The sequence below is a fragment of the Pteropus medius genome, unplaced genomic scaffold (assembly GCF_902729225.1).
Source record: "Pteropus medius unplaced genomic scaffold, Ma_sr-lr_union100, whole genome shotgun sequence".
Lineage (NCBI taxonomy): Eukaryota > Metazoa > Chordata > Mammalia > Chiroptera > Pteropodidae > Pteropus > Pteropus medius.
Window position 1 is genome coordinate 11,958,547 of NW_024354500.1, and position 22,906 is coordinate 11,981,452.

The 22,906-nt window shown below is 34.0% G+C and overlaps 1 protein-coding gene across 4 annotated transcripts in view; it reads right to left on the reverse strand.

Moving 5' to 3' along the window:
• DOP1A (DOP1 leucine zipper like protein A) overlaps positions 1 to 22,906 on the reverse strand; it is an 86,856-nt gene that overhangs the window by 58,831 nt on the left and 5,119 nt on the right. For all 4 annotated transcript variants that reach the window (XM_039852978.1, XM_039852980.1, XM_039852979.1 and 1 more), the window contains exons 2-5: positions 14,045 to 14,235; positions 11,346 to 11,527; positions 5,054 to 5,224; positions 2,859 to 3,048 (exon numbers count right to left, since the gene is read on the reverse strand). In XM_039852978.1, coding sequence (XP_039708912.1) covers positions 2,859 to 3,048; positions 5,054 to 5,224; positions 11,346 to 11,527; positions 14,045 to 14,182 — 681 coding nt within the window. In that variant the 5' untranslated portion in view covers positions 14,183 to 14,235. The remainder of the gene's footprint in view (positions 1 to 2,858; positions 3,049 to 5,053; positions 5,225 to 11,345; positions 11,528 to 14,044; positions 14,236 to 22,906) is intronic.

Genomic DNA, 22,906 nt, shown 5'->3' on the forward strand with positions numbered 1-22,906 from the left:
AAAAATATTTTGGAGATCTTTCCTTATCACTACATAAAGAGCTTCATTATTTTTTTTATGGTCACAGAAGTACTTTATTTCACAGATAAAACCTAATTTAAGTAGGCTCCTCGTGATGGACCTTTATACTGTTTGTAAACATTTACTATTATAAATAACGCTGCAATATACTTATATAATGTACAAATACATCTGTAGGATAAATCCCTCCAAGTAGAATTGATAGGTCTTAGAGTATATGCAGTTGCAATTTAAATAGTATAATGCTTTCTATTAAGGTTATATTTATGTTCTCACCACTATGTGTGACAATTTCTGTTTTTCCATGTTTAACCATGCATTTTTAATTCTGCCAATCTGATATATGAAAGCTGGTATATTGGTGTACTTTAAATTTTTATTTCTTTTGTTATAAATAATGTTGATCACCATTGCAAATGTCTGAATTATTTTTATTTCCTCTAGGTTAATTATCTGTTCAAATCCATTTTTTGACTTAATATTTATTTATAGTAGCACTTAGGGAGACTAGTCCTTTCACTGTGATGTATTGCAAACAGTTTTCCAATTAAGATGTGTGCCATCTAAAGAAATTTAAAAAGTGACTTGTTTAAAACTTTCGTTAAGTCATTGAAAGAAAACATAATAAACAATACATTTAAAGATCTGCATAAAAATGGCACAGCCATTTTGGAAAACAAGTTGGCAGTTTCATATAGACTTAAATATACATCAGAAGAAAATGATGTAATTCTTTGTGACCTTGGATTAGACACAATTTCTTAGATATTATCTTAACACTAAAAGCATAATGGCAAAAGAGGAAACAAATAAATTGGACTTGATCAAAATTAGAACTTTTGTGCTCCAAAGGACACAATCAAGAAAGAAGACATGAGGGAAAATATTTTCAAATCATATACATATAAAGGTTTACTATCCAAAATATATAAAAAACTACAACAATAACAACAAAAAGAACCCAATTTAAATAGCAAATAGTTTAAACAGACAATTCTTCAAAGAAGATATAAAAATGGCCAATAACCACAAGAAATATGCGCAACATTATTAGTTATTAGGGAAATGCAAATAAAAATCACAATGAGATAATACTTCATATCTACTAGGATGGCTAAAATAAAAAAGACAGATAAGAACAAGTATTGACAAAGACGTGGAAAAATAGGAACCCATATATACTGCTGGTGTATATGTAAATTGGTACAGTCACTTTAGAGAACAGTTTGCCAGTTCTTCGAAAAGTTAAACATAGAGTACCATACGACCCAGCAATGCCACTAGGAATATATGCAAATGAAAACATATGTCTACCAAAAACTTATACATGAATATTCATAGAGCATTTTTCATTACAGCCAGAAAAGTATAAGTAGCCCAAAAGTCAATCAACTGATGAACAGATAAACAAAATATGGTAAGGTATATCCACACAATGGAATATTACTTAGCCATAAAAAGGAGTATGGTACTAACACATACTTCAATATGGATGAATCTTGAAAAATTATGATAAGCAAAAGAAGCCATTCATAAAAGATTATATATTGTATAATTCCATTTATATGAAATGTCCAGAACAGGCAAATTTATAAAAATAGAAAATAGATTAGTGGTTCCCAAGGGCAGCAATGAAGGGAAAATGTGATGTGATTAATGAGTATGGGGTTTCTCTTCAGTGTGGAGAAAATGTTCTGAAATATGATAGTGATAATAGTTGCACAACTTTGTGAATTTACTAAAAACCACTAAAGTGCACAATTTAAAAGAGCAAATTTTATGGAACATGAATTATATGTCAATAAAACCATAATTTAAAGAAATGTTAAAAATACACTTACCATATGAACCAGGAATTCCATTCCTAACTATTTTCCCAAGAAATAACAACATATGTCTACACAAAGAACTCTATGCAAATGTTTATAGTAGCTTTCTTCACAATTGCCCCAAATTGAAGACAACTTAATCATCCATTAATCAGTGAGTGAGTAAACAAACTGTGGTATATTCATACAACACTACACAGCAAGATAAAGGAACAAACTACAGATATACACAAAAACGTGGATGAATCTCAACTCTACAATACAAAGTGAAGGAAACCAGAATTAACAACTAATACTGTATGATTCATTTATACAACATTCTGGAACAAGCGCAACTATGGAAACAGAAAACAGACCAGTGTTTGCAAGGGTCTGGAAGGTTGGCGGAAGGGAAGTGACTACAAAGGGGCACAAAAGAACCTTTTGAGGTGATGTAAATGTTCTATATCTTGATTGTCGTATTGGTTATACGACTATGCATCTGTCTAAATTCATAAAACTGTACATGTAAGATGAGTTAATTTCAGTGTATGTTAGTTATAATACTTTAATAAATATAACCAAATTCATGTTAAATATTCTTATACAAATCCCACACGGAATAAGGCTAACAACTTGTCTAAAATCTGTCTTTCCTATAAAGAAAGCTAGGATCAAAGAGAAGGTCCACTTTGGAATTATGAATATAATGAATGTGGCTATGTTAACAGTGGTCTGATCAGTTAGCAAGATAGTAATAAAAGCCAAATATTTGCTTAAATTTTATTTGCTTAAATAAAAGCCCTTTATTTGCTTAAATAACATTTATTCGCTTTTCCATGAAAAAAAATTTGAAGCTTTTAAAAAAATAGTTACTGATTATTTTGGCCTTTAAGTTTCCTTCGTGAAAAATGTAAGCTCCATGAAAACAGAACTTTGTTTGTGGCACTAGTCTCAACATCTGTTTAGAATAGAGTGCCCAGCTCTCAATAAGTTATTTATTATATGAGCAACCATTTGTAGACCTACCATTAGCTCAATATCACTGCCAATTATATAAAGTTGGTCTTCCATGGAAAGCTTCTTGTTCAAATGGGCAAGAACATATGTGATTCCAGGTAAACGCACAGCAGGACTGGTAAGAAGACTCCCCCAGAGGGCACTGTAGAATGCTGACTGGTCCACTGCAGCAGCAACCTTTTCCAACAACGTGTTTGTTCTGAGGTACAAAATAAAGTAGTTTAAGAAAGGAAACATTAAGTTTCACATTGTTAAAAATAAATCATTATTCTCTTCCAGAATGTATTAAAGCATCCATGCTATAGTTATTCAGTGAGTTGTTAAATGCCATATACATTTTAGTTAGTAGTAATCTTAGAACATATTTTCTGTTAATTTTCTATAAAATCTTAAAAGACATTTCCAAATGTTTCCTTCTTTTTGAAATCACACTATGTAATTCACAACAGCTTTGATAAATTACACCTATGACAAAATCATTACTGTTTTATAAAGGGTTACATTTAAAGATTAATCACTTTTGGTTTCTTTTAAACATAAGATAAACAACTTAACACAAAAATCGATAATATTATAGTACAGTATAGTCAGAATAAAGAGAATCTGATGATCGATTTTACTTTTTATTTGCTATGTAATTTAATACTAACACTGTAATCCGTTCTGGCTTCAATTTGTCTATGCATGATCAGAACATGTTTACAAATCTTTTTATAGAATTTGTGTGGAATAACTGGCAAGACATAATGCTATAGTCTGAATGTTTATGTCCCCTCAAAATTCATATGTTAAACACCCCCAAATGTGATGGTATTAGGGGGTGGAGCCTTTAGGAAGTGCTTAAGACCTGAGGGCCTTCACGAATGAGATTACTATTCTTATGAAAGAAACTCCACAGAGCTGAGTAGCCCCTTCCATTACTTAAAGACACAAGGATAAGTCTCCAGCTACAAACCAGAAAGAGGGCTCTCACTAGACCATCACCATGCTGGCACTTTGATCTTAGACTTCCGGCCTCCAGATATGTGAGAAATAAATTTCTGTTGTTTACCCAATGTGGTTCTTTGTTATAGGAGCCCAGATGGACTAAGACACACAACAAGATAAACCCACCACAGAGATACCACATTCATAAAAATCATTCATTTCTATGTTAAATTTTTAATTGTAACTAGTAAAGTGGTAGTGATTCTATGCTTCCCTTAGGAGATTAACAATTTAAAACAAAACTGATTTATAAAATCAACGAAATAATATCACATTATGTTTCCAAAACTGTAAGCAAATATGTAAAAAAAAAGTTCATAAAAGAAAATGATAAGTTTTAAGAAAATTTTTTTCACAGTAGCTAACAAGGGTAATCCAGTATTTTCAGGATTAGATTTTTACTGTATTATGGGAGCAGATGAATGCAATAAATAGAGTAGTTCCTCAATGCACTAGAATAAATTATTGAAATTTAAATAAGTCTACTCAAAGTAAGTCTCGCATTTTCTGGCATGTCAACTTTTAAGTTCCTTTTTCGTAAGAATATCAGTAACGAGACAATAAAGATACATAATGCATTGTCTATGACTATTAACTTCCAAAAAAATAGTAATGGGGTCCAAAACAGATCAAACCATTTTCTTTAAAAAGATAAAATATCAACAATATCATATCGACAGTTACTGAAATAGCACTGCACTTGGAGCTAGGCTATTTTCCACCTTTAACAATTTAAAAAATGTCGGCGATGGCCCAATTTCCCATTTAAAAAATTAATCTAACTGTCTTATTGTATTATTTTAAATTAGTCACAATTTTTTGAGTGACAAACATGTGCTAGGCACTGGACAAAGTGATTTCATTATTATAAACACAATGAAATAGGTACTATGATTAATTTTATAGGTGAGGAAACTGAAAAAAGTTCAGAAATGTAAAAGTTTTCGTAAGCTCACAGAGTTTGTCAAGCCAGGATTTGAACCTAGTCCATTTATCTTCCAAGTTTGTACTCTGATCGCCTAGCTATATTCTCAGTGTGATACATGGACTACGTACATTACAATAGCTTTTTTTTATTATAGAAAGCTTTGAGTGACATACTGAAGTATCTAGAATAATTAATTTTTGTGATATTAAAACATTATTGACCTAAGGATTCCTGCTGACAAATCCATGACTTGGATTACTTAGCTGCACCAATAACAGCACCATCATACCTCTCATAGTACTCTGATCCTTCTTCTAAGCCAGGAAGAATACCAGTTAGCAATCCTTGTAGACCGGGCTTCAGTGTTTTACCCAAAGGCAGGTAATATATCTCATACAAACTTAGCAATGTTGGTTTCACAGACATGGCAGCATTTGCAAGAAGAGGAAATAATCCAGAACTATTTTGAAAAAAAATAACAACAGCAACATGAAAACTATACACCAAAAAACTAACTGCAAATAACATGATCTTATATGTTGTAATTCCAAGATTCTAAAAACTATTAGAAAGAATAGGTGAATTTGGCAAAGTTTTTGAAGACAAGTCAGGATAGGAAAAACATTGTATTTCTAAATTTTAGCAACAATACACCAGGTAAAGATTCCTTAAGCAAGAAACAAAATGACTACCCATCAAAGAAAAGGCTAACACAAAACAACAAACAATCCAATTAAAAAATAGGCAGAGGACCTGAACAGACCATTTCTCCCAAGAAGACATAAAAATGGCCAACAAACATGAAAGGCTGCTCAATAGCACTAGCTATTAGGGAAATGCAAATCAAAAATACAATGAGATAACATCTCACACCTGTTAGAATAACTATTATCAGCAGGCTAAGTAATAACAAGTGTTGGAGAGGATGCATAGAAAAAGGAACCCTCATACACTGCTGGTGGGATGGCAAAATGGTACAGCTGCTATGTCAAACAGTATGGATGTTCCTCAAAAAACTAAGAATTGATCCAGCAATCCCTCTCCTGGGTATTTACCCCAAACTTAAACACATTTATCTGAAAACATATATGCACACTAATGTTTGTAGCAACATTATTCATGGTGGCCGGGACATGTAAGCAACAATTGTCCTATGATAGATGATTGGATAAAGAAGATGTGGTACATATATACAGTGGAATATTACTCAGCTATAAGAGATGAAATACTGCCATATGTGACAAAATGGATGGATCTTAAGATAATCATGCTAAGCAAAATAAGCTAGACAGAAAAAGTTGAAAACCACATGAAATTACTTATGAGATATAAATCTAAAAGCAACAAACATGACAAACAGACTCATGGACAGTAGACTAGTGGTTATCAGAGGGGAGGGAGAAGGGTAAAGGTAGATGTGGAGGGAAGAAACTTGATAAATTGGACTTCATTAAAATTAAAGCTTTCTTCAAAAGACAGCATAAAGAAATTTTGGTTCTTCAAAGACACTATTTAGAGTGAAAGGCAAGAGTGGGGAATGAATAAATATACATAGATATAGATATACAGATATAGAAACAGCGAGAAAGGAAGGAGAGACAAGAAGGCAGGCAGGGAGAGATAGATAGTTGGAGAAGTAGAGGTTTTGATCAGAAAAGGGTAAGAGGAAAATTTCTGTTGACAAAAATGTCTTATATCCTGTTTTGAGTGGTAGCTATACAATTGACTACATTTGTCAAAACTTATCCAATGGAACACTTATGATCTGTTAATTTTATTGTATATAAATTATAGCAACAATAAAAAATTAAGTGGTTAAAAAAGAGAGACAGAAAAATGAGTGATCAAGATGGTGACATTAGTTGCTTACAACTTCGGTCCCTATCACAAGATGACCAACTACCAACTATCCATAGACAAGATACCACTGTGAAAATCCCAGAACATGGAGGTGAGGATGATGCACCACCTCTAAACCATAAAGACTAAGAAAGACCATGTTAGAAGGGTAAGAGGAATGGTTACGCTTTGTCTGTATTGCCCTCCTCCAGGTTGGCATGGTACCACACCAAGTGGGCCTGCTTGGCCTATAAATTCTCTGGTGGGAAAAAGAAAACCCAGGTAGACATTCAGCATCCCCAGGAATGCGGAACGCTTCCTGAGAGGTCCACTCAGGTCTCACTTCATATGTGATTACAGGGAGAATATGTGGGGCATGACTACTAAAGATCAGATAGAATGAGGAAACAGTGGATTTTAACACTATAGACCAAATGAACCTAACACTCATTTACAGAATATTCCATCCAACAGCAGCAGAATACACATTCTTCTCAAGTGCACATGGAACACTTTGTAGAATAGATATGTTAGGCCACAAAACAAGTCTCAAAAAATTCAAGAAGATAAAAATTATATCAAGTATCTTTTCTAGCTACAATGGTACGAAACCACAAATCATTAAAGAAGAAAAACTGGAAAATTCACAAATACACAGAAATTAAACACATTCCCAAACACCAAGGGATCAAAGAAGAAATAAAAAATACTAAAGACAAATGAAAATGGAAATACAACATAGCAAAACTTACAGGTGCAGCACAGGCAGTTCTAAGAGTGAAGTTTATAGTGTTAAACACATAAGTCAAGAAAAAGAAAGATCTCATATAAAAAAACCTAACTTTATACCTCTAGAAACTAGATAAAAAAACTAAGTCCAAAATTGGCAGAGGAAAGGAAATAATAAAGATTAGAGCAGAAATAAATGAAATAGAGAACAAGAAAACAATAGAAAAGATTAATCAAACTGAGAGTTCCTTCTTTATAAAAAATAAACAAAATTGACAAACTCTGAGCTAGACTAAGAAAAAAAGAAACCAAATAAAATTAAAATGAAAGAAGAGACATTACAACTGATATCACAGAAATATAAAGGTCATAAGAGACTGCTATGAATAATCATATGCAAAAAAATTGAATAACCTAGATAGAATAAATTCCTAGAAACATAAAACCAACCAAGATTGAATCCTGAAGAAATATAAAATCTGAACAAGCAATAATGAGTATGGAGATTGAATCAATAATTAAAAACCTTCCAATGAGAGAAAGTGCCCAGGATCAGATAATTTCACTAGTGAATTTTGTCAAGCATTTAAAGATTAATGTCAATCCTTCTAAAACTCTTCTCAAAAACTGAAGAGGGAACATCTCAAACTCATTTTAGAAGGCAGCATTACCTTAATATCAAAGCCAGATAAGGATGTTACAAGAAAAGAAAAATTACAGGCCAATATCATATACTATGGATTATACACCAAGTACCAAGTGGGATTCATCCCTGGGATGCAAGGATGGTTCAACTTATAAAATTCAATAAATGTTCAACATATGCAATTCTATAAACACATCAGATTAATAGATACAGAACAGTATTTCATAAAACTCAACATCTATTCATGATAAACTCTCAACAAATTGGGTATAGAGGAACATATTTCAACATAATAAAAACCATATATGACAAGCCTGCAGCTAACACACTCAGTGGTGAAAAGTTGAAAGCTTTTTCTCTAAGGAACAAAACAAAGGTGCTCACTCACACCACTCCTATTCAACACAGCCCACTATTCAATACAGTACTGAAAACAGTACTCCTAGCCAGAGCAATCAAGCAAGAAAGAAATACAAGGCATCCAAACTGGAAAGGAAGAAGCAAATTGTCACTATTTGCAGATGAAATGGTTTTATATATAGAAAATTCTAAAAGCTCCATCAAAAAACTGTAAGATCTAGCTTCTAGTCAAGATGATGGAGTAGGAAAAGGCTATGCTCACCTCCTCCCATTACCACATCAAAATTACAGCTAAACTAAAGAACAATCATCATTGTGAACCACCTGAAGTCTAGCTGAACAAAAATCCTATAATTAAGGATATACAGAAGAAATCACTCAAGATTGGTAGGAGGGATGGAGATGAGGAATGGGTTGGTCCCACACCCATGGGTGTGGTGTTTAAAACGAGGGAGGCTTTGGAGGTCCCTCCCAAGGAATGAGAGGACCCAGCACCACACAAGGCTCCCCAGCCCAAGGTACCAATGTTAGGAAGAGAAGTCCCATAACTTCTGGCTGCGAAAACCAGTGAAGATTGTGGCTTAGTGAGATGAAAGGCTGCTCGAGTCTCGGGCATGCCTTTTAAAGGGCCTGTGCATGAACTTAGTCACTGATGGACTCACTTGTTTTGAGCTCCAGCACTGGGGCAGCAGCTTGAAAGGCACCAAGGACATAAGAGAACTGAATTGTCTGACTTCAGGGTGAGGGCTGAAGAGGCAGCTTTCTCCCAAACAAAAGTGCTGGCAGAAGCCATTATTCCTTTGTTGAGCCCTCTCCCCATTCAACCTGCATGCACAGGCAGGTGCCATGTCTGAATCTCCATCAATCTAGTTAGCTAACACTGTTCACCCTGCCCTGGTGATTCCCCGAAACCCTACCCCACTTAACTTCTTGGCCCACCCAAGCTGCTTCCAGTGGCTTTTCTATACAAATGGCCTGTCTCAGCTCATGCTGTGGACTTTCCTAAAAGTTCTTAAAGGTTCACAAACCCCAAACAAGCAGCATCTGGGCTCAGCATGCACTGTACCTCTTGTTAAGCAGCTCCAAGCCCAACACTAGTGGCATCTGGCCTCAGATGGCAGCTTGGCCTCTCCCAGTCACCTCCAAGCCCAGCACAAGTAGCAACCACCTGAAGATCACTTTGTAGCTCATACCAAGTGGCCTGGACAGAGCACAGACAACAGCTGACCTTGGCCTAGATCAAAGTGGCCCCAGAACCAACACACCAGTGGCCAGCTCAGACCACAGAAGAGCACCACCCAACCACTTTCAGAAACAACACACTCAAAGGGTGGACTCAGGAGGCACCAGAGTCTCACTAAAACAAATCCTGCTATGTAGGGTCAGCCCCTGTACAACAGTTCCTCCACGGTAGTCACAGTCAGTCCTCATGATCAATCAGCCTGAGGGTCAATCCCTCCCACTGATGTGTCAACAGCAAACAAGGCACAACTATAACAGGAGGGCACATACAATCCACATGAGGAATATACCTGGAGCAATGACTCAGGTGACCAGGAGACTGTACCACTAGAACCCACAGGACACCTACCACATAAGGCTACTCTACCAAGAGAGGGAGATGTAGCTGCTCTACCTAATACATAGAAACAAACACATGGCTAAAATGAAGAAACATGTCCCAAATGAAAAAACAGAACATAACTCCAGAAAAAGAACTAAACAAAATAGAGACAAGCAGTCTACCAGATTCAGGTTCAAAACGGTGGTTATAAGGATGCTCAATGTTCTCAGTGAGAACTTCAACAAAGAGACAGGAAACATAAAAGAACCAATCAGAAATGAAGAACACAGTAACTGAAATGAAGAATACATTAGAGAGAATCAACAGAGTTGAAGAAGTAGAGGATCGAATCAGTGATTTGGATGAAAATACCCAATAAGAACAACAAAAAGAAAAAGAATCCCCAAAACACCCAATCAGAACAATGGCTAACATTTATTGAACACTTACTATATGCTGCATATTGCTCTAAGCACTTTACAAATATCAACTCTTTTAATTTTATTAATAACCCATAAAATTGGTCATCTCATTCCCATTTTGCAAATCAGAATAGAGGTGAGAAAATGGCCCAAGATCACAGAATTAGTTAGTGATAAAAACAAACCATTTGCTATCACTGCCTCTGCTCTTAACCACTGTGAGACAGAAGTCTTAGTGACAGAATGTACATTGGAGGAAGAAGAATATGGGCAAGCAAAGCAAGATATCAAGTGTAGCTTTCAGATTTCAGGCTTGTATAAATGGATTAACAGTGGTGACATTATTGAGCTTTAGTGCATTGCAGAAGGCCAGGTAACAGGAGAAGAGGATGAGTTTAGTTTGGAATGGGTTGAGCTTTAATTATCTTTAAAGATCCACACAGAGATGGCAAGTAAGCCAGGAATTTAAAGCAGAAGCCAACACTGGTGATATCAAGTTGGGAGTCAACACATAAAAAGATAAATCACGGGCATGGATAAATCTGCCTAAGGAAAGTGAAAACTTAAGGGATAGGACTAAGCAAACCCTAAAAAACTCCACATGTACAGTTCCGAGCAAGGTGGAGGAAAGTCGGTAAAGCAATCAAGTAACTAAACTGGATAATGTGGTATCACAGAAGCCAAGAGAAAATATTTCAAGTCGAGAATGATAAACAATGTTGAAAGCTGCTGAGAAATCAAGATATCTTATTATGTCTCAGGGTAGTTCTCAAGTTTAAAAATGTAGAAAGTACTGTAGTCTCAAAATTTTTGAATAAAAACTTCATAAATGACATCTAAGGAAAAAAACTTTATATTAAGGAATAATCTAAATTTTTCTGAATCACTTATCAAAATACTTAAGATAGCTATCTGAAAACCTCCATCAAGTTTTTAATTTTTTAGGCTTTACTGCAAAAAAGCATAAAATAGATAAAAATACTTTTATTTATATATAAAAAGATAATAAAATTATTCTTACCTATATAAAAAAAGATCTTTGGCAAGTCGCTTAGGTCCAATGATTTTAAAGATAATTTCATATGTTTCAAGTGCCTTCCGATGGACTCCACCTGGTAATGCTGGATGTAGACACTGAGCAAGACGTTTGCCTATGGTCAGCTTTTTGGGTACCACTTGGTACTTTGCATTATTTTGTAAAACCTTGAAGAAACCATTTTAATACAGTTGAGAAAAAATATTTCATATTATTTCCACTTTCTAACACAGTGTTATCTGAAATCCTTACAGAACTTATTTATACTTTAAAAACATTAGAGCAGAGACCAAAGAACTTCTAGTTTTGTCAGTTACATCTATCAAGGTATAGATCTGAAATTAAAATTGAGGATTTTAAAACATATTCAATTTGTTTTAAAAAATCCATTGCATGTTACTAGAAAAATTTTTATGAAAAATATTCTCCAAAACAAATTTATTCAGAAGAGAGGCACCATTAAACATTTTTGTAAAACTTTAATGTTAATCAGCTTTCAATGATACATTGTTTGAAGTATATAAAGAAAATCAGACTTCGACGTATATAGGAACAACCACTCTTTTAGTGTATCATATTATAGCAAGTAATTCTAATGCTTACAAGAATCTACATGAGACTATGATTGCCCATTTGTTTTTACTAAATTTCTCAAATGGACCAAACACATTTTATTTATTCAACCATAACATTTCTTCAGCAATAATGGTCAGGGTGGAATTTATAGAAGATCCTATTTTACAAACCACCAAAGGAGATTAGTTATTTAAGTACCAAAAAAGCACTTATAAATGAAGTTCTTCAAAGTAGTATGGTAAAGGGCTGACAAAATATAAAATGAACACTCAATGAGTACAGAATATACTAGAACTGAATTTAGAAGAAGTACACAAAAAAAGACTGAGAGGTTAAAATACATAGCATGACTTGCCAAAGGCAATATAGAAGAGTTAACACTAGATCTCCCAGTTCATAAAAAAAGTGGAGGCTCTGAGGTCCACTTAGATATAACGTTTTCAATGTTCTTCCCACTATAAGTCTTTAATTCAGTTTTAAACTAGATGTAATGAATGAATGTAAATAAAATTAGATCTACAAATGAAAAGCAAACTAAGCACGATATGCCAATAAGAATAGTTTTAAAAAAACATTTTCTTTTTTTTTTTTAATTAAACTAGTTACCTTCCTTTTCTGGAATATTAATTCACATTTTGGGCACAGAAGCAGAGTTGATATATTTTTTAAAATTATAATTACTACCAGAAGTACCTCTGTAGAAAAAAATTTAATGATGTATGAAGAATGCTTCAATGAAGAAATTTTATTAAACATCAAATTTTAAAAAAGCAAAATATAACATCATTTTCTAAAAGCATTTCTAAGTTGGAAAACTTACATAAATGAGGTTAAAATTTAGTATATGTAGTAAACAACAAAATTTTATACTAAAACAAAGTTAGACTAGCTTCAATAAATAAATATATATATAATCCTTGTTTCATTGTGATTTTAGGAAAGTTTCATTAATGACTTGAATTTTCTACCTTGTGTTATCTGGATACAGTAAAATGTTTTTATGAATATTAACTATAAAAAAACTAATTATATATATAATTAAGTAAATTAATTTCCACAATTTTGAATTGCTTTTAAGCATAGTTCCTAGTAAGTTTTCAGAAAGAGACTCTTCAGAACGAGAATCTAACTACCTTTAAGCAAATTCATATTTTTGAATGCAATTTCTTGGAGACGCAAAAAATTTGAGAATTTTTCACACCTCAAATGATAAATGTTAGAAGTCAACATGTCAAACTGAAGTTGGTGCATCTAATTTTAAGATAAATCCTTGGCACATTGAAAATAAAAGTTTTTCTTTTTAAGATAGCAAGGTAATTATGATATCAGGTTGAGAGCTACTGTCCTTGGTAAATATTTTAAGACAAATTTCTTTCCTAATACTTGAATGTTAAGCTGTTTGATATTCAAATAGTTACGGGAAGAGCTCTCCTTTTCTATTTGCTCCCCCATTTAGTATTTAGAAGCATTCCTATTCAATAACAACTACTTTTTTAAAACCAAAAAACTTCCAAAAAATAAAATAATGGATGTGAGAAAAATCTGATTTATGTTAGGGAAAAAAAAATTTTTACACTATGAATTGATCAATGATGCCACCATGATTATAGCTGATAAAAAAACAGACATGTCAAGAAAGATCATTCAAGGCCAAGCTCTAAGTAACTGCTTGTCACTTTTGTAAAAAGTACTGTAATGAGTATAAGCTTGTCTGGATATAAAATGTTTCCTTACTGCTATATACCATTTGCAAAGGACTTGTCAGTTACTGCTTTCCCTATGCAAGTTTTCATTTTGTTGTCAGGAATTCCAGAACCATATCTGATGCTCAATCACAGAAACCTAGCCCTCGCAGTTAGCATATTTGCTTCTTAGTCTTGTGTTTTTTATAGGTAATAATAACTACAATTTTCAAGCACTGTTGTTTTGGCCTTAAAAATATGCCAGACTACATAGACATGAAACTCATAAAGTAAAATAGCAGTAACAAAAGAAATTCTGAGGTTCAGTCATATTTTCAAATTTTTTACTTCAAGATTTAGAGAAATCTAGTATAGACAGATTTCTAATTTTTACTACTTTTTATGAAATGGTTAAGAATTACATACCTTATTAAGTTTTCCAAGTGCCGATATCAAATCTGCCCATTCACTGGAGTATTCAAAATTCTTTAGTGCTTTGTCAATTGCGGCTACATAGTTTCTGTATTTGGAGTCACTCAATAACTCCAGCTCTTCTGTGTTCATCCTCCCCCAGCGTCCCACTAGAGACCAGTTCCAAAATCATGTAAAATCATTACCTACAAAAGAGTTTTGCAAGAGAAACCAAAATTACAAAGTAAAGTATTAAAATGGGTTCAGATGCTCTTGCTACAGAGTTAAAGACTAACTTTAAAATGTTTCTTGAGTGAGAAGTGATTAACACTCTGTCAGCTAGTATGCAGGGTCATGGAAATATTCAGAGGTAACTACTCTGTGTTCCTTCTTAGGAAATGGAAAAATGGCTGTGAGAATTTAGGGTTATAAAAGAGTAGGAAATACTCTGGTACTTCAACTTAGAAATCATTATTTCCCTGCCATATGTGCTGATACACATATCTCTCCACATTTTTTGACCCTAAAATACAAGACTAGATTGTGAATACCAAGAACACGCAAAAAAAAAAAAAAAAAAAAAAAAAAAAAAATGAATGACTTAGAGAACTTATTTTATTAATAAAATAAATTACCATATAGTATGAACGAACATCAGCTCTGCAATTAGACCTTCTTAATTTTAATAAAACTGAGAAGTATATGTCGTATACTTCAAAACTATGCATATAGAATATATTAAAATATGTCCACATATTCTTTGGTTTTACTTTCAAAAAATGGTACCTAATCCTCTAGCTCCTTGAGCTGGACTTTGTGACTCAATTCTATGGAAAATAGTAAGACAGAAATGACAACGTATAGTGGCTAAGACTGGGTCACAAAAGCACTCCAACTTCTGTCTTACTCACTCCTTTACATCACAGCTCTAGGGAAAGCCAAAAACCATATCATGAGGACATTTCAAGGAGCCCTATGAAGAGGTCTCTCTGGTAAGGAACTGAGGCTTTCTGTCAATAGCTATGAGAGTAAGCCAGCTTAGAAGCAGCTTCTCCATCCCCTGGCAAGTCTTGATTTGACCATGGCACCAACTAACCTCTTGACTGTAACTGTCTGAGAGATTCTGAGCCAGAACTACATAGCTAAGTCCCATAAATTCATGATCAACAGAAAGTGTGCTGTTTTAAGCCACTGAGTTGGGAGGTAATTTGTTATACATCAATAGATAACTAACACAAAGTAATAACAGGATTTAATTGAGGCTCAACCTAAAAACCAATGTGGACTTTCTACTTTTTTGGTATCCTGAGTTTTAACTAACTCTGCACCTTTCCCTAGAGCTGGGTTCATGGAACTGAAGTAAGGTCTAAGAATGGGCCTCAAGGGATGCTAACAATTAAATTGGGGGTGGGGAGTAAAAATAATCTTTTCAACAAATGGTTTTGGGATAAGCAAACCAGTCAAAGTATCTTTACATAGGTATTCTGAAGTTAGGTCTACTCTTTTTTTATAACCATTTAAACAAAACTTTAAAATTCAGATGGTCTGATGGACTATTTTCTTACTTAAATTTTACCTTTTTATATTATAAAATGTGAAGACAGAAGCATATCAAAAATAATCTTAACCTTCCATTTCAAAATTGATTTTGTTTTATAGAAGAGTTGGATATGCAATTCCTCTACTAGGGTAGAAGTCTTTGAGCAAGAACTATGTTTTATATCTTTCTGTATGTTTCATAGCACGTAACTTACAATACTGAGGCTCAAACTGGATTCATACACAGTGGTTTAAGTATAGCAATTAAGATTGGGAATATATTAAAAACTATGCAAGCTGTTTTATCATCAATTTGTGGTTTCTAAAATTTTTAAAAACTAGATTTAACCATAAACAGAAAAACAAAAACACACAGCAATATGTGTTGCAGATACAAAATACTGACATACTAAAACAAAGTCATAAACTTTCAAAAATAGTTAAATATTAATATATATGTAGAAGGAATAATGAACCTTAAAACAAGCTAAAATATGTTTAAGTTTGCTTCTGAGAAATTAGAGAAGACAGAACTGCAAAATCAAATTAAACAGGGGAAAAAAAAAATCAACCTGACTGGGTTTTCTGAAAGTGTATAAAATAACTAAATTCTAATCAATAAACCTTAGAATGTACCAGTACTAGAGTAAAGCACATGTATAAATTTTACTATCAGGCACTTTTTTCCCAGCAATATTTCTAGAATAAAATATAACACATCCATTTTGAAGATGTACAATATTTATGCAGAGATTAACTAAAAAAGGAATTTAGTAATAATTTCTATCAATGAGAGTGGGGGTTATTTATGCATAGTTGGGGTAATAATATAATTGTGAAGCAATATTACCTCAACTAACATATCTTTCAGACACATTTTTCTTATTTGGTACCAAAAACCTAACTTTATAAAAAGGTCATCAAAAGGTACAACAAAAAACAGCTAAGTTTGTGGGGTTTCTAACTCCTGCATGTGTTCACAGCTAAAAAGGTTGAGTCAGGTAAGAAATTTGGATTTTCTTATTTAGCTAAAAAAACATCTAAATATTTTAATATGATTTAAAGAGTTCATATAACACAGAATACATAAAACACTCAGGTAGAACATTAAAAGCAAAATCTTGTAACAGCTGAAAATGAAAAAGATATTCTGTAGAAGTATCATTAGCAGTATTTTTTTCATGTAAAAAGATGGCTGGATCCTAGGACTAAAAATCTGCTTGTGCTTCTTCGATGATTTTAATGCAAATAAAATTACTCATTTTATATCAGAGGAGAAGTCTAGGGATGCACCACTTTTGAATTTTCCATCCAATATATAATAAATGCAAATTATAGTTCTCAGGGAAATTTTTCTGTATTTTACTTTAAAATGACTTAGATCAGTACTCCTCAAACTATCGGTGGTGATAAACTAGTTTTTCCTTCCAATCCATTGCTGACTATTATTTTCCTAAAATATAAAGCCATGTTTCAGTTGCTGTCACATCATCAAAATACTGTTTAATGTTTACTTTCATCTCTGTGCATATTTCATTTTTTAACAAAGAATCTGTAAATGGCCCACAAATCAAACTTGGATCATAATGCAAATATAACATATCCCCATACTGCATCAGGAGACTTTATACCCTTATCACTAGCTGAGCTCTCCTCTTCTCTCCCTCCTCTGCCATCAAAAGTGGAGGGCTAAAGAGAGAGAAATATTCAGTATTATCCAGTTCTAAAGATATATATATGTATATATGGACTGTCCAAGTGTTATATTACATCTCAAGATATAAATGAATAAATTATTTAAGGCAATAAATATGCAATGGGGGAGGGTGGAACCCTACTTGTTGATGAAAGAAAAAATACCTTTAAAAATGCTACATATAGATACTCTTTTCCAACCTTTTAAAACTAAATGAAAAAATTATCATTCAGTAATTGCTAACGTCTAACAAATGAATGTGACAATTAACAAATCTGTTTTATTTGGTCAAGTTTTGGGTTTCAATGTTGACACTTCACTAAATAATTTTTAGTAAAACATTTATTTAACCAACTTATAAAGCTATTTACTACAGAAAATTGGAAACTCCGCTGCATGGCTAACAATATGGACTGAAGACGCTTACCAGGTATTTCAAAATTGGTTAAGTCCACCCACTATGACCCTGATTGTCTGCACTTCCCCTTGATCCAATCTCAAGCCTTTGAATGGCATACATACTCTAGGAAATACCAGATAATGTGATCAATAGATCTTCAGCTTTTCTCTGCATGTCCTGCCTTCTATCCTTATCTTCTAAGGATAACACCTCCTCTAATGCAGCAGAGGTAGCAGCATCTCAGCTAATCTTACAATGTGCCATGTTCTGGATCTCATCCTTCTCTTGCCTTAAGAATTTTCCCAGGTGCTTTATTAGCTCACTCTTCTTCAGTACCATTTTCTTCTCTGCAGGGTCATTCTCCATCAGTCTATGGGCAAGCCCTGGAATCTCCCCAGTGAAAAACTAAAATCCATAGCCTTCCCTTTACCCGCTACAGACTTCCTGGCTACCAATCTATTTCTCATTACAAAACTTTTTGAAAGATTTCTATGTATTATTTCATTTCCTTATCTCCTATTCACTCTTCGGCCTACTCAAAAACTGTCTTATGACACTGTCATTCTAAGGAAACCACCCATATAAAAGTCACCAGTAAAATGCATTAGCCGAAGCCAATGGCCACTTCTCTAGCCCCTCATTTGAATCAAATTTTTAGCAGTATTCAATACTTTGTACTTGGCTCCCAGGACTCTTTACTCTTAAGGTATGTTCTGACCTTTCCAACCACTCTCTTTCAGTTATGCTGGCTCTTCTTCTCTATTATTTTATATTATTAAAATGCTGAAGTACTTCAAGGCTCAATCAGGAACCCTACTCTCTTTTCTCCCCAAAGTTATCTCCTCTAGTACTACAGCATCAACTAGCATGTTAACTATATATCTTGAAATTTATAACAACTTTTCCTTTTCTATTATTCTAACCAGTTAGAGTTGACTCCAGCACACTACTGAATTGTTTCTATTCTTGAGACCCTACAATCCTTCACAGAGAAGCCAAAGATCCTTTAAAATCATATTATGTCATCTTATGAGACTATCCAAACTCAAATACACCAGTTTTTTTGTTTGTTTTGTTTTTTGCATTATGGGGCATTTTGTATTTGCTATTCTCTATACCTGAAAACCTCTAGGTCAACTCTTTATGTGGCAAACTCCTTCCCATTCTCTAAGTAATATCAAACCCTCAAGAAGCCTTTTCTGATCACTCTTTCAATTGGCCTGCGCCAGGCCCACAATCTTAACATCTACTCTAAAATATCGCATTATTTCCTTCCTAGCACTTATTACAATCTGAAATTTGCTCATTTGCTTGTTTCCTAACTTTAGTCTTTTAACCATGGCTCCTGAATAGCTTCACTTAAACTATTACAACAGCCTCCCATTTTACTACCTTCAGCTTCTCTAACAGCCAATTAATTTTACATAGCAAAAAATAGTTTGAGAATATTACTCCCTGCTGGAAGCTCAATTTATAATCCATGAAAAGAGCTTTAGTCCAGTGCTTACTTAGCACATAAGTACTCTTATCATTGCAACATTCAATTACTTATAAATGAAATGCAAGCTCTTAATCATATGATTAGTCTTTTCATAAATTGGACCCAATTCAATCTATCTTATAATTCATATTTCTGTCCTAGCTAAGCAAAACCTAGTGACGAAGATTCTTTGCTTGACCAAACTTTAGTCAGGCTTCTGAACTCTCTCCTACGCCCATATGTGCACATTCTTGTAAAATGTAGTTTTAGCAAGAACCCCTCTAAGTCTGTTTAACAAGAACTACCCCCCGCCCCTTAATACCTAATAAGGTCCCCATCCTCTAAAATCGAATCACCCTGGCCTGTCTTCAGCATGAATCCTGCTAGGTTGCTTTAGCTAGGATTCTCCCTAACCCTTAATGTTTCGTCTTAGTAATTTTGCACCCATTAACCCCCTTGCTCCTTGGCTATAAACTCCCGGGCTACACTTGGAGTTCAGGCCAGTGTCTCTCCTCCCCTGTAAAATCTCATTGCAGTGGTCCCTATACCTATCATGATGATCCTTAATAGCCAGCTTTACCATCTTTAACAAGTGTCATTGCATATTTTTTTAACATCAGTCAACTGTCTATTGCTCAAGATTTGCTCCCTCCCATCTCAGTGCATATACTATTCCTTTTCTGGTAAGTACAATGAATGCTCCTTTTCAGGAACTTTTTCCCTATCAAATTATACTCAAACTGCTGCAATATCGTCTGATTCAACCTCTCTGATTGGCTTATTCTCTGATAGGTGCCTTTTCCAATATTTAGAAACATGGCTTACATCACAGGATATTATTTAAAAATGCATTATGTTTCATGTTTCTAAAAGTTTAATGTTATTTCTTAATCGTGGTACACTTAACATAAAATTTATAATATTCAAATTGTTGTGTAATCTATCTTCAGAACATTTTCATTTTGCAAAACTGAAATACTATACCCAGTAAACAACAACTCCCCTTTATCCTTCTCCCCGCAGCCTATGGCAACCAGCATTTTACTTTGTTTCTAAATGAACTTGACTACTTTACTATGGTTCATAAAAGTAGAACCCTACAGTCTTTGTTTTGTGACTGGCCTATTTCACTGAATGTCTTCAAGGTTAATCCATATTATAGCATGTGACTGGACTGCCTTCTTTATTAAGGCTAAATAATATTCTATTGTATGTATACACTGCATTTTGTTTATCCATCCTTTTCATAGACATTCAGGTTGTTTCTACCTCCTAACTACAGTGAATAGTGTTGCTATGAACTTGGGTGTATAAAAATTCTTTTGGATATATACTCAGAAGTGGGATTGCTGGATCATGTGGTAGTTCCATTTAATTTTTTTGAGGAACCGCCCACTGTTTTCCAAAGCAGCTCCACCACTTCACATTTCCACAAACAGTGCACAAAGGTTCTAATTTCTCCACATTACTGAGTTTTTTTTAAATAGTAGCTATCCAAATGGGTGTGAAGTCATATCATACTGTAGAGAGATTTGCATTTCTCTAATAATTAATGTTCAGTATCTTTTCATAGGCTTGTTGGCCATTTGTATATCACCTTTGGAGAAATGTCTATTCAAGTCCTTTGTCCATTTTTTGAGTTGTCTTCTTGTTAAGTTGCAGAAGTGCTTTATAGATTAACATTAGCCCTTTATCAGATAGATTTGAGAATATTTCCTCCCATTCCACGTGTTGCCTTTTTACTCTATTGTGTCCTTTCATACGCAGAAGTTTGATGTGTTCTCATTTGTCTATTTTTGCTTGTTACTTGTGCTTTTGCAATCGCAGCCAAGAAATCATTGGCAAATCCAGTGCCAGAAAACTTTCCCCGTTTTATTCCATGAGTCTTATAGTTCTATGTATTATTTTTAGGTCTTTAATCCATTTTGAGTTAATTTTTGTATATGGTGCAAAGTAAGGTTTCGACTTCATTCTTTTGCTTGTGGATATCCAGTTTCCCCAATACCATTTGTTGAAAAGGCCATTCTTATCCGGTTGAGTGGTCTTGGCATCCTTTGTCAATAATCATTTGATCACAAATACACTTAGGTTTACTTCAGAGTTTTCTATTCTATTACACTGGTCTATATGTCTGTCTTAATGCCACTACCACACTGTTTTGATTGTCTTTATGCCAGTACCATGCTGTTTTGATTATTGTAGCTTTGTAACATGTTTTAAAGCTTTAAAAAAAAAATTCCTTCTGCTTTTAATACTAAATCTCAAATTAACCTAGCTAGTACCTACTCATCCTTAAGTCTCAGACTGTACTCCCTTTGGAAAGTCTTCCCTGACCATTCCACCATCTCCTTGACACTCACACACCTCCTTCCTATGAACTCCCACTATGCACTGTAGTTTGCTTTATTACAATTGAACTGTGACTCCCAGGGGTGATAATCCTTGTGATAAAGTCCTCATTTATCAGTTTAGTTCTCACCTCCTCGGCTCCTAGCAAAGTGCCTGACCCACTGTAAATGACTGATAAATATTATAATTGAATGACAATAGAATATACTCAGCTGGTAAAAAGAATGAAGACTATGAGTTGATTTAAAAGTGCTCCCAAGATATATAAACTTAAAAATTCAAGGTGCATCACAATATTTATAGTATGCTGTCATTTATAATTTAAAAGGGGAGAATATCTATTCATATAATTTGCATATATCTCTCAAAGAACACGCAATAAAACTGATTACTTCCTGGAGGCCAAGTAGGAACTGGGTAGATGGGGACGAGGGAGAGGGAAACTTTTCACTGTATATTTTTTTTATACTTTTAAAATCATGTGACTTATTCCCTATTTATTGTCTTAAATAGATAAGTTTAATTTTTAAAAGTGAATGAATAATGTTCCTAAAGAACATCAAATAGCAGCTGTGTAACATGACATTTCCTCCCTCTTTCATCTCATAATAATGAAAAGAAAATAAAAATAAATAAACTCTGTATCTTAAATGTTACATTTCAATCCAGAATCACCGCATCACTCCCAAAGAACCAGAGATTAGGAATTTTGTTTTGTTTAGTAATCTTCAAGTGGCATTTTATCTCTGAATATTCTAAAACCATAAGCTGTGTTAATACCGCATATTGAGTAAATATATACTGCTTACTTAAGAGACATGCTCACATACTAGCTGTATAAGATATGGTAGCTAGCTACCAAGATGGCCTCCAATGATCCTCAACTCGAGATAGTCACGTGCTTGCACAGTCTTCTCCCACACAAAATTACTGCTGACTTATGTGAACAATAAATAGAATACAACAGAGATGAAAGTTAGGTCATAAAAAACATTGCAGCTTCCATCTTGGTGTCTCCTGGATCACTCTTTCTGAGACAAGCTAGCCTTTGTCATAAAGGCACTGAAGGAGCCCTGTGGGGAGGCCCATGTGGGGAGGTCTGTGTAGGGAGTAACTGAGACCTCCCTCAAATAGCCAGAAACAACTTGCCAGTATATGAGTGAGGTATTTTGGAAGGGAGTTCTCCAACACCAATCAAACTTTTAGATGACCGTAGCCCAGGCCAACATCTGAATGCAACCTCTAAAAATACTCAAGCCAGAACCTCTAACAGAAACAGATATTTATTGTTGTTTTAAATCACTACATTTTGAAATAATTTGTTATGCTGCAATTGATGAGTTTATTCTCAAATAATATTTTCCTTTTTTAAACCATAATCTCTATAAGAAATGATAAAAACAGTACTAGTTA